The sequence below is a fragment of the Meles meles genome, chromosome 16, assembly GCF_922984935.1.
Source record: "Meles meles chromosome 16, mMelMel3.1 paternal haplotype, whole genome shotgun sequence".
Classification (NCBI taxonomy): Eukaryota; Metazoa; Chordata; class Mammalia; order Carnivora; family Mustelidae; genus Meles; species Meles meles.
The window spans coordinates 28,191,613-28,204,365 of record NC_060081.1 but is presented as its reverse complement, the minus strand read 5'-3'; the positions used below and the strand labels follow the sequence as shown (position 1 = coordinate 28,204,365).

The following is a 12,753-nucleotide window of genomic DNA, read 5'->3' as shown; positions in this document are numbered from 1 at the left end:
AGGGCAATGGGCTGGGGTGTTGCTGTGTGTGAGGAGGGAGGGTAAGGATGGGGCAGCAAGAGGGTGGACAATTAAGATGAGATGCTGCTGGAAAGGCCTATCAGCCCACAAGGAGCAAGCAGATGGAGAGACCAGTTAGCAGTAAAAGCAGAGTGAGCAGAGAGTGTGGAGTGGGAGACCTATGTGCATGTGTAGAGCAGTCCTCAGTTCTTTCAGGATCAAATGGGAGACCACGATGGGACAGGGACACATTAACACCTCAGGTTATGGAAATGCAGCGCATTTTCCAGGCTGGTTGGAGGGTCCTAAGGATGTGGAGTGACTATGGTTTAAGGGTTCTGGTGAAGACCTAGGAGAGCATTCCTGGAAAAGGAACAGGAGTTCTGTGGTGAGATTAAAGACCAAAGACCTTTATTTTCATCTCTTCCAGGAAAATAATTTAAGGGAGGAGTAAATGGTCTATTACACCTTACAAATCTAAATGATGCTTTGGGAATGACAAAGTCCTCGGTGGAGGGAAAGTGGGTAGAGGCCACCAGGGACTTGAACTGGCCCCAAGGGATGCTTAGGTTGTCTGTTTCCCCTGTGCTCAGCAGGCTTGTTGACACCCCTGTGCTGCTTGTCACTGTTTTACTCTCTAGGAAGGGAGAAGAGGGATGCCACCAGAGACACTGTGCTTGGCATTATGAGCACTGCACTGTCTTGGTCTGACTTTCTAATAATAGTTTCAAGTGCATGGAGCCACAGGGACATTAAGAGTTCAGTCACAGGTAACCAGTGGACACTCCCTGAGCACGTTCCCCCCATGCCTCAACAGTCCCTTCAAAACACAGAGAGTTTTGTGACATCTATAAAGTTGGCCCACAGAGCTTGAGTTGCTTCAACATCCTGTGTTTATTTCCATTGTCATTTCTTGCTTTTTCCTGATGTAATTAAAACGTGACAAAAAGGAACTCTGTGTTTCTAAGTAATTGACACATGGGATTACATAGACTCTTTTCAACAGAGCTCTTAGTTCCATCTTGGAACATGAGGTAGCTTTCATCATGAAGTAGAAGTACTTTTCCACTTGGGTTTCCAAGAGGAAGTATTTCTGTTCTCTGGGAAAGCAGCAACAAGTAAAAGACTCTGGGTTTAGTGTCTGGGTGCCAGCCGCGCTCTCTTCTACAGGATTCTTTCCATAAAGCCAGGAAAAAGCCTCTGGAAAGATCAAATTTCCCGTCTATATAAGCTTTTTCTGTGCCTAAGTGGCTCTTTCTCCATTATCTTTCCTGGGATTGAGTGTCCTCTCTCAGTCAATATGGCAGGGCTGGGGATGGTGGCTCAGTGGATGTTGAATCAATGGTTCTTGTCCGGTGATTGAGCATGAGAATTTCTGCAGACCCAGCTAAAATTCCATGTTCCTGTACCTTTCTGGTGTTGGGACTGAGCATGGCATCTTATGCTCAACTAAGGGAAATCAGGTAGACCATTTCAACATTGTAGGGAAGAAAAACAAAACAAAAAACAACAACAACAAAAACATGGCCATATATCTGAGAAGCACATAACTGCTTGGTATAAGATGTAATTTAAATGAATTCCTTGATACCTTTGCTTTATCTTGAGACAAAATCTCCTTCTGGATATTTGGAAGGAAATAGTCATAAGAATAACCTTGAAGCAAAGGAGGTGAGAAAGTACCAAGTACCGGCTTTATATGCCTACGCCTACTTATAATGACAGTAATAATTCAAAATGATAGGTAGCCAGGCTCTCCAGACCCAGGGAGAGGTTGGGACCACTCTGCAGTGGGGGGTTGGGGGAAGTGGAGGCTTTGGGGGTAGGAAGCCAGATCCTCCAGCATTGCCTGGGGCCAACTACAACGTATTCTGTTTGACATTTGTGTATTCATTTGGTAGCTAGTGGGAGAACCAAGGCTCTTTGTACCCATGGAGGGTGGTTAAAGAAATGGTTGGATGAGAAAGAGAGAAAAATGAGTGAGTGCAAATGCATGCCATTGACCAGTCACCACTTCTTCCATCTAGCGAGCACCATATGAGTTTAATCCTGCTCATGACCTGACTTTTGGGGATTTGACTAGGTTTTCTCCTGCACAGGAGTTTTGCAGAAGGGGAATGTGGAGAATGGCTCAAGGTGGCCAAAACGGTCTGAGATTCCCAGGCTCGGGGATTAGGGCAACAGGAAAGGTCTACCAATTCCTTCCTCCAACCAAAGCAGAGTATGTTACAAGATACTGAGGAATGTGTAACCTTTTCTCTACACTGAAAGAAAAAGAACCCAAATGAAAAGAAACACTAATATAAAATTCTCCTTTTCACATTATCTTTTGATGAGGAAAATTCTACTACTGAGATAAGGCACATGCACCAAAAATTTGCTTTTCGGGATCTGGACTCAAGTCACTATGTTTCTCAGTGTTGAGAATCAAAGTACCTTGGCTTTCTGAAATAATTCTCTCCGGTAGCTCAATGGTCTGGTGAGTCTCTGTGAGCCAAGCAGAAGTCTCGTCATATTTAAGTTGATTCAAAGGATGGATGGAGCACAAGTCTTACTTTTGCTTTTTTCATTATGATTCAGATCATTACTTTTCTTAGTTCAGACATGGGGAAACTTACTCTTTCCTTTTCTTTTTTTACCTCTTTTCATAGAAACATTACATATTGTTATGATGATAATGGATGTTATTACGTCTTCAAACTAATTTCTATTCTAAAATCATTTTATGACCTGTAGATCCAGCTCATCAAAATGTCTGTGCTGTGGCTGCTTCTGGGTCTTCTTGCCCTTACTGGTGAGTATATTTAATTTTTCCCATTTGACCTTGGAGATGGGAAGGATAAGCATAGGAACAGAATGGTATTTCTGATACTTGCAACTGCGCTGAAAATGTTGTTTTTCTTTTAAGTTGTCCAATAAATACTGGACTTACTAACAGCCACTGATGAATGGCCTCTTTCCAGCTGCCCCGCAAAAGGAGGGGGCTCTCCAGAATGTGGAGTAGGTTTAAACCAGCATTGCTGGAGACTGGACTTTAAATATACATCATTGTTAATCTCACCAAAAGTAGTTACTGAAGTTATTCATAGACCATGTATTTCCATAGGAGGATTGAGATGGTTCACGATAATAAGACTAATGTAATTTCAAATAGTAAACTATCACAGAGGGGATCAAGGACATGTGACTAAGCTAACCACTGAAGCTGACATAATTGCTATGCTTGCATTTCAGATTTGGTCTTTTTTTTAATATTTTATTTATTTGACAGAGAGAAATCACAACTAGGCAGAGAGGCAGGCAGAGAGAGAGGAGGAAGCAGGCTCCTCACGGAGGAGAGAGCCCGATGTGGGGCTCGATCCCAGGACCCTGGGATCATGACCTGAGCCGAAGGCAGAGGCTTTAACCCACTGAGCCATCCAGGTGCCCCTCAGATTTGGTCTTAAGTTTCCTTGCACACCAAAATGGAAAAGTACATGTCTTTTGATTTAAAAAAAAAAAAAAAAAGGAAGAAGCATAGTTCCTCAGGAGAAGCAAACTTTTTCCTGGCTCTAAATTCTGATGGTTTCTCTGATGGGGTCTTACATTCATTCATTCATTCATTGAGTGATCCATTTATTTGACAAGTATTTTTAAATTTCTAAAATAAATTTTGGGATATGGAACTTTAAGGAGTATCTAATGTGACCACGGAGTGGCTATGAGGCAGAGAGCAATGAATGACACAACCCATTACAATATTAAGGGTATTTGTCACCAGTTATAAAGATAAACAAATTAAAAAATATAAAAGAACACATTGGGTTGTTTAATTTTCGGTACACTTGTAAAAGACCACGTCATTCACTCTCCACATTTCTTTCAGATTTCTTATCAAAAGTTTGTAAAGTAGAAGCATTTACTCCAAAATATTAATACCTTCAGATGTCAACTCCAAGAAGCTCTTAATAAGAAAATAGAAACTTAAAAGGCATTTACATGAACATACAATACACACATGATGATGTGCAATGTATTTGTCGCCAAAGACTTGCAAACCATTAAGATCTGATGATATGAGCAAAGAATAAAACAAATAAAAAAGAGTAATCTAATGAGAAGTTCTTACAGGTTTATCACAGTGAGGTGATTTTCTCAATGGGCACCTTCCTGCCCCCTGTGGGTATCTCCTTACTGCTCTCGTTACTGCTCGTTACTGCTCATGCGTACTTCTCATTGGAATTGTGAATACTAGGGAATGCCCTTTTTTCAGTGGCCTTTGTGAAAAATCTCTCCTCCCTGGAAGGATAGCAGTAGGTAGAGAGAGAGAGATGAAAAAGCAAAGACTGAAAAGGAAGAAGTGGAAAGAGGGAGCCCCCTGTGGATACCTGGTCCTGTGCCCCCTTAGATGTCCTCCCCTCTTTGCTGTCTTAGGCACCCCCATCTAGAAGAACACACATCCAGGGAAAGCCAGCTCCAAGTCCCTGTGTCTTTACTTTGGGTCTGGGTTGAGACCCCGGGAAAGACCAGGCTTTGTACATGTTTCTCTAGAGCAACCATAAATATCTCACCAGACCAGCCAGACAGGAATATTTGAAGGAGAAGAAGTACAGAGGGTTTACCTAAGATATAGGATGAAGACTACTTACAAGGAACAGATCCTCTGGTTTGATTCCAAGACCCCAACTCAACAGCACTGGATAGTCCAGGGCTTTTTGCGAGGAGTATAGCTGCTCCAACAGTTGCTCATGCCTGTAGGATAGGAGGTCACAACTTAGTATTGAGGAGGTTTCTGTGATAATTTCCTAGTCACTGTACTGTAAATTTCAAAAGTGTTTCAGTTCAGAGTGAAGTTCTTGTTGTTACTGATTTTGGTAAAATTCTTTTTATTAATGGCATTTCATTTGTGGACAGAAGATGATCAAAGCTGTTCAATGCCTGAGGCCAAAAATTTCTCAATTTGTAGATTTATCTGAAAGCAGCAACTGGGGATGCTATGGAAATATCCGAAACTTTGAGACTCCTGGCGCTTCTTGCGGGATTGGAAAGCGTCATGGCCTGAACTACTGTGGTAGGTTATGATCTCATTGTCCACCTCCCCTCCTCTTCTTTCTCTCGGAAGATGTCTCCTTTTGGCAAGGGTGGCTTTAACAGGATTTTGCCCCTTCCCTTGATACCCCACACCCATGTCTCCCTCTCTTTCCCCTTCAGTTCCCACTATTTCCCACAACCCTACACTACCAAGTGGCAGGAAGAGCACTAGACATGGAATCCAAAGACATTGTTGAGTGTGCGCTCTGGTTCTTCAACAAGTCACTTAGTTCTCCTCTGCCTCCACAGAAAGGGGTTCAAAATACTCACTTTACAATTTTGTTGTAAACTCATGTTGATAGAATGTGGATGAGAGGACTTTGAAACCACAAAAAATGCTTACAAGGTGAGTGGGCTAGCCAGGTAAATTAGCATTGGTTTTCATTTTGCCCAGTATCCTTGTTATTTTACAAAGATTTAAGCTCATGCAGTTTTTGAGTGCCACTTTAGTGGGCAAGAGTGAGCAAATATGTCAGGGAAACTCTCCAACGACTTCTTGAAGGGGTTGGAAGAATATCTCTTTTATATATGGTGCTCATTGTAGCTAATGGACAGGTACATTATACTGGGTAACTCTCTTTGGGGTGCTTAGGATGGAGTCAGTGTGCTTGTGCCCAGGGAATTGTCCTGCATGGGCCAGAGCAACCTCTGAGAGACCAGCAAGGGGCACTGGCAGTCACAAAGAACATTGCCTCTGCGGATACCAACTCAAGCTTAAAGGAGGAGAATCATACTCTCAGGTCTAGGAATGGCCACAAGGGATTTCAGACTGAGGCAAGGACTTCTTGGTCCTAGACCATGACCCAGATACCTGGAATGTGATTTCTCTTCTCTTGAGCTCCCACGTCAGCATAAGTCATACCAGCCACATCCTTCCTTCTGTGTTTGCATTAGGAGTTCGTGCTTCTGAAAGGCTGGCTGAAATAGATATGCCATACCTCTTGAGATACCAGCCCGTGATTCGTACTGTTGGCCAAAAGTACTGTGTGGATCCTGCAGTGATTGCTGGTGTCTTGTCCAGGGAGTCTCTTGGCGGCAACATTATGGTCAATGTGGGCAACATGCATGATGACATCGGGGCTGTGCAGGTAACCCCCTGTCAGTTATTGTGCTGCATGGCACAATGCTAAGGGGACAACTTCACATTTGTTGTTGTTGACACTCTGGAGCACAGTGCCATGGGACACAGAATGAAAGGTACTCCATACCAGTAGCAACATCATGGCTTCGTGAACCATGGTTTCTAATCAGCTGTGCTGTGTTTCCAGGATATTATCCATGGTACCCTATTCTGGATACTTGCTCTGTTATTTTGCTACCATGTGACCTCATTTAATCTCCCTAGGATTCAGTTTCCTCACCTATGAAACACCAGCCTCCTGGAACTGTTAATGAAGACTCAATGCAATGTTGTGAAAACAGGCTTAGTATCTGGCAGATTCTTAGCAAATACTGAATTCCTTCTCCTTTGTCTTCTTTCTACACAATCCTTAGTTCTGAAGATCCAGTTTTGTTTTTGCACAAGTTCTGCCTGGTTTCAGTTGTCCCAGAAAGTCTCCCAGGGAACTGGGCATTAACCTCACAGTTGAATTAATTGTGTACTGGGGGAATTGGTGATAGCAAGGAGACAGTGGCACAGTGATTTTTTTCTATTGCATTTCACATCATTGTTGCAGCAGTTGAGAAGGCTTTATGTAGTACAGTCATTTCTTAAGCTTTTAGGAAAATATATTCCTCAGTGATCTTTAAACTGGCTTCCCATTAGTACTTGGAATGACACCTGCCAATTTAAAAGTACTTTCAAATACTCTATCTTTTTGACTTGGGGCCTCATCCAATAATCTGATGAGGATGGGATGAGGGGGAAAGCATGCAATCCATCATTTCCAAGTGAGGAAGTAACCACTTACTTACAAGGAGAGGGTCGTTCCTACAAAGTCACATGGCAGCTGGAAAATGCCGAACCAGGACCAAGAGCAACATGGGCGGCGTTAGGGTCAGCATCACTTTGCGCTCTGCCTTCTTTGTAAAATCTTGTTCTTGGGAAAATGATGCTTCCATCTGCTTTGAAGATGAAAGAATTCTCCAGAGTCAGACATTTCTCCTAAATATGTTGCAACAAAGGTGCATAAGAAAAATTAGAAGTACATTCAGAAGATCTGGAAGGAGAATTACAAGTACAGATAGAAAAACCCCTTTCTGACCTATTTGGAAGGCTTGTGCTTGCAGCATTGAAGGAGGGCATCAGACTGGTATGACCACTCCCTCTATCACCTTTGGCTTCCAGCTCTTCCCCTCACCATTACAATGAAGCAGCTGTGAAATGTCCGCTCATCCTTCCTTTGCCCAACCCTTGTAGCTTTACTGTTTATCTGCAGGGAGATTAGAGGTGGCGTTAGTTTGCCCAAAGGAGGAGGAGAGAAAAAAGGAGGGAAATAAGAATGCAGTGCTTGTCCCATTAAGTCCTGTCACCCTCCCACATGGCTTACCTCGTTTTTTCTCTGCCTCTCTCCCTCTAGGACCCTGGTCTTTATGCTCCCACATCCTGGATCAGCGAGTCCCGGGTTTCTCAGATAACCGAGGTCTTAACTGTTAGAATCAAAGAAATCCAGAGGAGGTTTCCAACCTGGAACTCTGATCAGTACCTAAGAGGTAAGTGTAATACAGGACTTGGTGATTTCACAGCATGGAATTAATCAGAACAAATATAAGACCTTGCACAAGATTCCCCAAAACCTCAGTTGCCTTCTGAGGAGCAATTAGGAAAGAGAATCTAAGTTAACCTCTGAGACCCTGGAGAAATGAGGGGCTATAAGATCAGCATTAACCGATCTCACAAAATTCCAGGTGGACTCTGTGCTTATGCTGGAGCTCCTGAGTACATCAGAAGCAGCCAGGACCTGAGCTGTGACTTCTGCAATGATGTCCTTGCCCGAGCCAAGTACTTCAAGAGACATGGCTTCTAATGCTTCAGAGCAAATCCAAGGTCATTATCACATAGAAGACCTCAGCTGTTACACAGATAAAACTAGCCAATGGGGCTTGTACCTGTGAATCTGAATTTGACCTGAAAGTCATCAAAATAACATGAAGCACATTAAAGGAGGAATTGTCTGCATTTTGTGGTATGGTTAGTGTGTAAATGAAGGACTGTGTCTCCTTAAAGTTACTCCCATGGAAATTAGCTGCAATGTGGATTTCCACGAAATGAATCCTCTTCCTCATTGACTGGCATTGCCAGATTTAGCAAATAAAAATACAGGAATCCCAGTTAAATTTGTATTCCAGTTAAATAATGAATGATTTTTTTGTGTAAGTACCAATGCAATATTCAGAACATATTTATCCTAGAAAATTATTCACAGTTTATCTGAAAGTCAAATTTATCTGGATACCTGATATTTTATCTGGCAAACTCCATCACTGATTTCTTTGATAAAAATCATAGTTGTAAATTTTAATTAAAAACTTTTTAAGATTGTATTTATTCATTTGAGACAGAGAGTGAGCTAAAAGAGAGAGAGCGCGAGAGAGAGCGTGAGTGGGGGGAGGGGTGAAGGAGAGGTAGAAGCAGATTTCTAGTTGAACAGGGATTCCTCACTATGGGTAGGGTGTGTGCTCCATCCCAGGACCCTGGAACCATACCCTGAGCTCAAGGCAGACACCCAACCGAATGAGCCACTCATGCACCCCTCACTGAAAACTTCTGATGAGAAAAAGGTGAGATCGTGGCTAGCTCCAACTGCTGGATGGAAAAGTTTCAGAAGAGTCACTTGGTTTTTCGTTTTTTGTTTTTAAGATTTTATTTATTTGAGAGAGAAAAAACATGAGCAAGGGGAGGAGCAGAAGGAGAAACAGGCTTCCCACTGAGCAGGGAGCCTGACACAGGGCTCCATCCCAGGACCCCAGAATCATGACTTGAGCTGAAGGCAGATGCTTAACCTACTGAGCCAACCAGTTGCCCCGGAGAGTCACTTGTTAACTTCGCAGCATTAGCTTAGCCGTAGGAGAGCCTCTCTGTCATCTCATTTTACCTCCTTTCTTGGACCCTGGGCCACAGAATCTTCTCCCACACCCATCTTCCCTCAACTCAGCTAAATTATTCCCTGGTTTGAGGCAGTTAAGACTAACAGAGCCAAGGCATAGAATAGTGCTTCACCAGTCAGAATCGCGCTCAAGGATGCTGCCCAGCACTATGCTGGTAAATTATGTAATTCAAGGGGTTGTGTGTTCTGTCAATGTAATGAGTGTCCTGTTCTACCAAGTGTAGGATGTCAACACTCTGCAGAGTGTCATTTTAGGGTCACTGCCATCATGAGGCAGAAGTGCTTTTAAGCAACTACTGTGTGCTCAGCACTACATGAAGACTATACCAGAGTCTGTGGCCTCAGAAACAATTAAGTCACATAGTTTAGTTGGGGATCATAGCCAACCACACGTGTGCACAAGTTACAGACTCAGTGCCTGCCTCAGGGAGAACAGTGAAGCACTCATCTTCTGCGTCAGGGGCTCATAGAACCTACATGCTCATGATCTTTGGTGCCCTTGACTTCCTTCATCTCCCTATCCATTGCTTTCCAAGACCTCCTCTCAAGGCTGAATGCAGTTAAGAGATTCCCACCACGTAAACACGATGAGAAACCTTGTGAATACACTCTCTTTGGGGATTCATATTTCACGGGCACAAGGAAAAGAGATTGTAAGGCACGGACGATGAACCCACAGGGGAAACATCTGGGTGAATAAAATCTTCCTAAAGTCAGACCCACAGGGACAGCCTCATGCTGTCCCCGCTACAGACACGCAGGCCCAGTAATGTGAATAACTTGTGTACATGCTGACAGAGACTCTCCTGAGGAAATATCCAGCCCAAGAAGCCCACGGGAGCACCATGATGTGACAAAAGGAGCCCTGGAGAAGACACAACTGCGTGAGAGGTTGGCAAAAGTACAGGGTATTAATTATATAGCCATTAACAAATCCTTATTTGTAGAACAAAACCTTCTATCTACCAACCCCTGTACTAAAAACTGTGAAGGGGAAATGCACGCTCACAAAAGCTCCTGTCCTGGTTGGGATACAGATACACTAACACTTGGGACAAATAAGAATTTCTCTAAAGAAGAGATAAGTAAAAATTGACTTGGAACTTCAGTGAAGAACTGAGGCCTGAATTCAAACAAGTGGTTAGGCTGTTCATTAGGTGCTGAATTCTCACACTGGCCCTGACAGGATACACCATTTTTATTCAACTGAATAGAAAGAACTGTGACCAGAACTGTTATGGCCCTTGCCTTAGTCACAGAACCAGAATCCAAGCCCAGGTTTCTTCCATTTAAAACCTTTTTATTTCCCTAGGTGACACGTGCACATAATTAGATGATTATATTTTTTAAAGATTATTTATTTATTTGAGATAGCGAGAACAAGTCGGGGAGTAGGAGCAGTGGGAGAAGGAGTGAGAGAATATCAAGGAGACTCTTCCCTCAGTTTGGAGCCCTACGTGGGGCTCCATCCCACAATCCTGACATCATGACCTGAGTCTAAGTCAAGAGTCAGACACTTAAGTGACTGAGCCACCCAGACAGCCCTGTGTACACCTTTTTAAAACCTCCTCCTGAGTTAGCTTTTCATCAACTTTATAACTCAGAATTTTTTTAAGAGGTCTGGGAGCCATCCCTTTGAAATGTAAACATCCAGAAAGATAGCTTACCTATGCACCTGCCACTGTAATAGTTTAACCTCTAGACATCTACTTGTATAGAAATAAGAAAATTTTATTTTTAATTTTAATTTTAATTTTTATTTTATTTTATTTATTCTGAAAAAGGTGAATTTAGGGTAAACTACTAAAGAATACACAGGAAATGTTGCTGTTAAGTTTTCTTGTATGATGTAATGGCTAAAAATAGAGCAACAAAAAGGATCATAACTTCTTGACTGCTTACATAGGATAGAATTTCTTACTTTATAATCTCTTTGCAGGTGATCAACCATGTCCATGTTCCAGTTTATGCCTATTCAATAATAAAACTGCTTTCTTTCTTTTCGATGTTTTGTGTAGATTTTTAATTACCTAACAACACAAAAAGAAAAGAATATTTGGTTAAAGATCACTCAACCCTGGGCTGACAGTCAGCTAGCTGTGTGAGGAACTGGCGTCCCAGAATGTCTTAATCACATCACAGTTCTTTGGTTTTTCTCTTTTCCCAGTACAAGATTGTCATCAAGATGCCAGAGATTTCTTCGTAGAGATTGTGAATCTCGTCACACAAAATGGTTTTGTCCCAGAGCAGACACTATGCAATCGCAGTTCAGGGTCAAGCTGTGTAGTATCCTAAGATTACTTTCTTGAATAATTTTGGTTTTCCATGAAGTTAATAATCGTCTTTTACTTGCTTACTGTCTTAGTTTTCTTTGTATTTATCTAGAATTGAATTCTAAATCTCCTCTCGGGAAGTCTTTCCTGAAGCCTTCTCACCTGATTACCTCCCATCGGAGGTAAATCAGAAGGCTCTGAGAGCATCCTGAGATCCCCACCACCATTAGCCCTTTGCAGCTGTCCTGTGTTGCTCCCTCCATTTTTTGCATCCTTCTTAGCTTACCCTTTTGATGGAGGACATCCTCCAGCAGCTTCCTGAGAAAAGTGAGTGGAAGGTAAATTGTTTTGAGACTTCTCATATGCAAATGTCATTTTTTCAACTGTCACGTGAATTGGTGATTTGACCTGGTACAAAATTGTAGTGTGGAAAAAATTTTTAAATTCTTTAAAATTCTGAAAGCATTACCCATTGTCCTTCTGGTTTCCAGGGTTACTCTTGAGAAGCCTGAGGTCATATCAATTTTAATCCTTTATATATGATACATCCCCTCCTCCCTTCTAGAAGACTGTAGAATCTTTTCTTGTCACACGTTTGATATTTCACAATGATGTGTTTTAGTAGGATTCTGGTTTTATCCATTAAGGTAGGCATTCAGTCAGTCAGTGCTTTCAAATTTAATTTAAAATTTTTAAAAATTTTGCTGATAATTTCCTTCCCTCCATTTTTCTCTGTCCTCCTTGTGTTATTTTTTTTTAAGATTTTATTTATTTATTTGACACAGAGAGAGATCACAAGTAGGCAGAGAGGCAGGCAGAGAGAGTGAGAGGGAAGCAGGCTCCCTTCAGAGCAGAGAGCCAGACGTGGGACTCGATCCCAGGACCCTGAGATCATGACCTGAGCCGAAGGCAGCGGCTTAAACCACTGAGCCACCCAGGCGCCCTCTCCTTGTGTTATTAAGCTTGGACCTTCTGGACTGGTCCTCTAGATTTCTGACTTTTTTTTCTTTCCCAATTTTCACTTCTATCTCTTCTGCTTTCTAGAAAATTTCTTTATCTCTTAAAAGTTTCCAGTAAGCTTTTCATTTCTGCTATCATGTTTTATTTTCCAGGAGGTTTTTTGTTTTGCTTTGGTTTTTTGCTATTCTCTGAGTGTTTCTCTTCAGAGCATCTTGCTTTGGTTCTCTTGTTTCTCTGAGTGTATTATTGAGAGTCCTCCCCATGTCCCAAAGTCGTCTTCTTGAACAACCTCTCTTTCTTCCTTGGTGCATTTTTCTGTTTGATTGTTTCCTTCATTTATTTTTTAATTAATATTTTATTTATTTAAAATAATATATTTTATTTATTTATTTTTTCTTCATTTA

At 42.0% G+C, this 12,753-nt stretch overlaps 1 protein-coding gene across 1 annotated transcript; it reads left to right on the top strand.

Annotated features, from left to right (window-relative positions):
- The first annotated feature begins 2,751 nt into the window (after positions 1-2,751).
- Positions 2,752-8,036, top strand: LYG1 (lysozyme g1). The gene is made up of 5 exons (XM_045980093.1): positions 2,752-2,794; positions 4,946-5,050; positions 5,965-6,158; positions 7,590-7,722; positions 7,918-8,036. Exons 1-5 carry the CDS (start codon positions 2,752-2,754, stop codon positions 8,034-8,036), a joined length of 594 nt encoding a protein of 197 aa, XP_045836049.1.
- The last annotated feature ends 4,717 nt before the right edge of the window (positions 8,037-12,753 follow it).

What these genes read in the sequence shown, in the direction of transcription:
- LYG1 (XM_045980093.1), top strand. Translation starts at nt 2,752, where the DNA reads ATGTCTGTGCTGTGGCTGCTTCTGGGTCTTCTTGCCCTTACTG. An exon ending in GGGTCTTCTTGCCCTTACTG is followed by an intron (nt 2,795 to 4,945) that starts GTGAGTATATTT and finishes CTCAATTTGTAG; the next exon opens with ATTTATCTGAAAGCAGCAAC. An exon ending in ATGACATCGGGGCTGTGCAG is followed by an intron (nt 6,159 to 7,589) that starts GTAACCCCCTGT and finishes CTCTCCCTCTAG; the next exon opens with GACCCTGGTCTTTATGCTCC.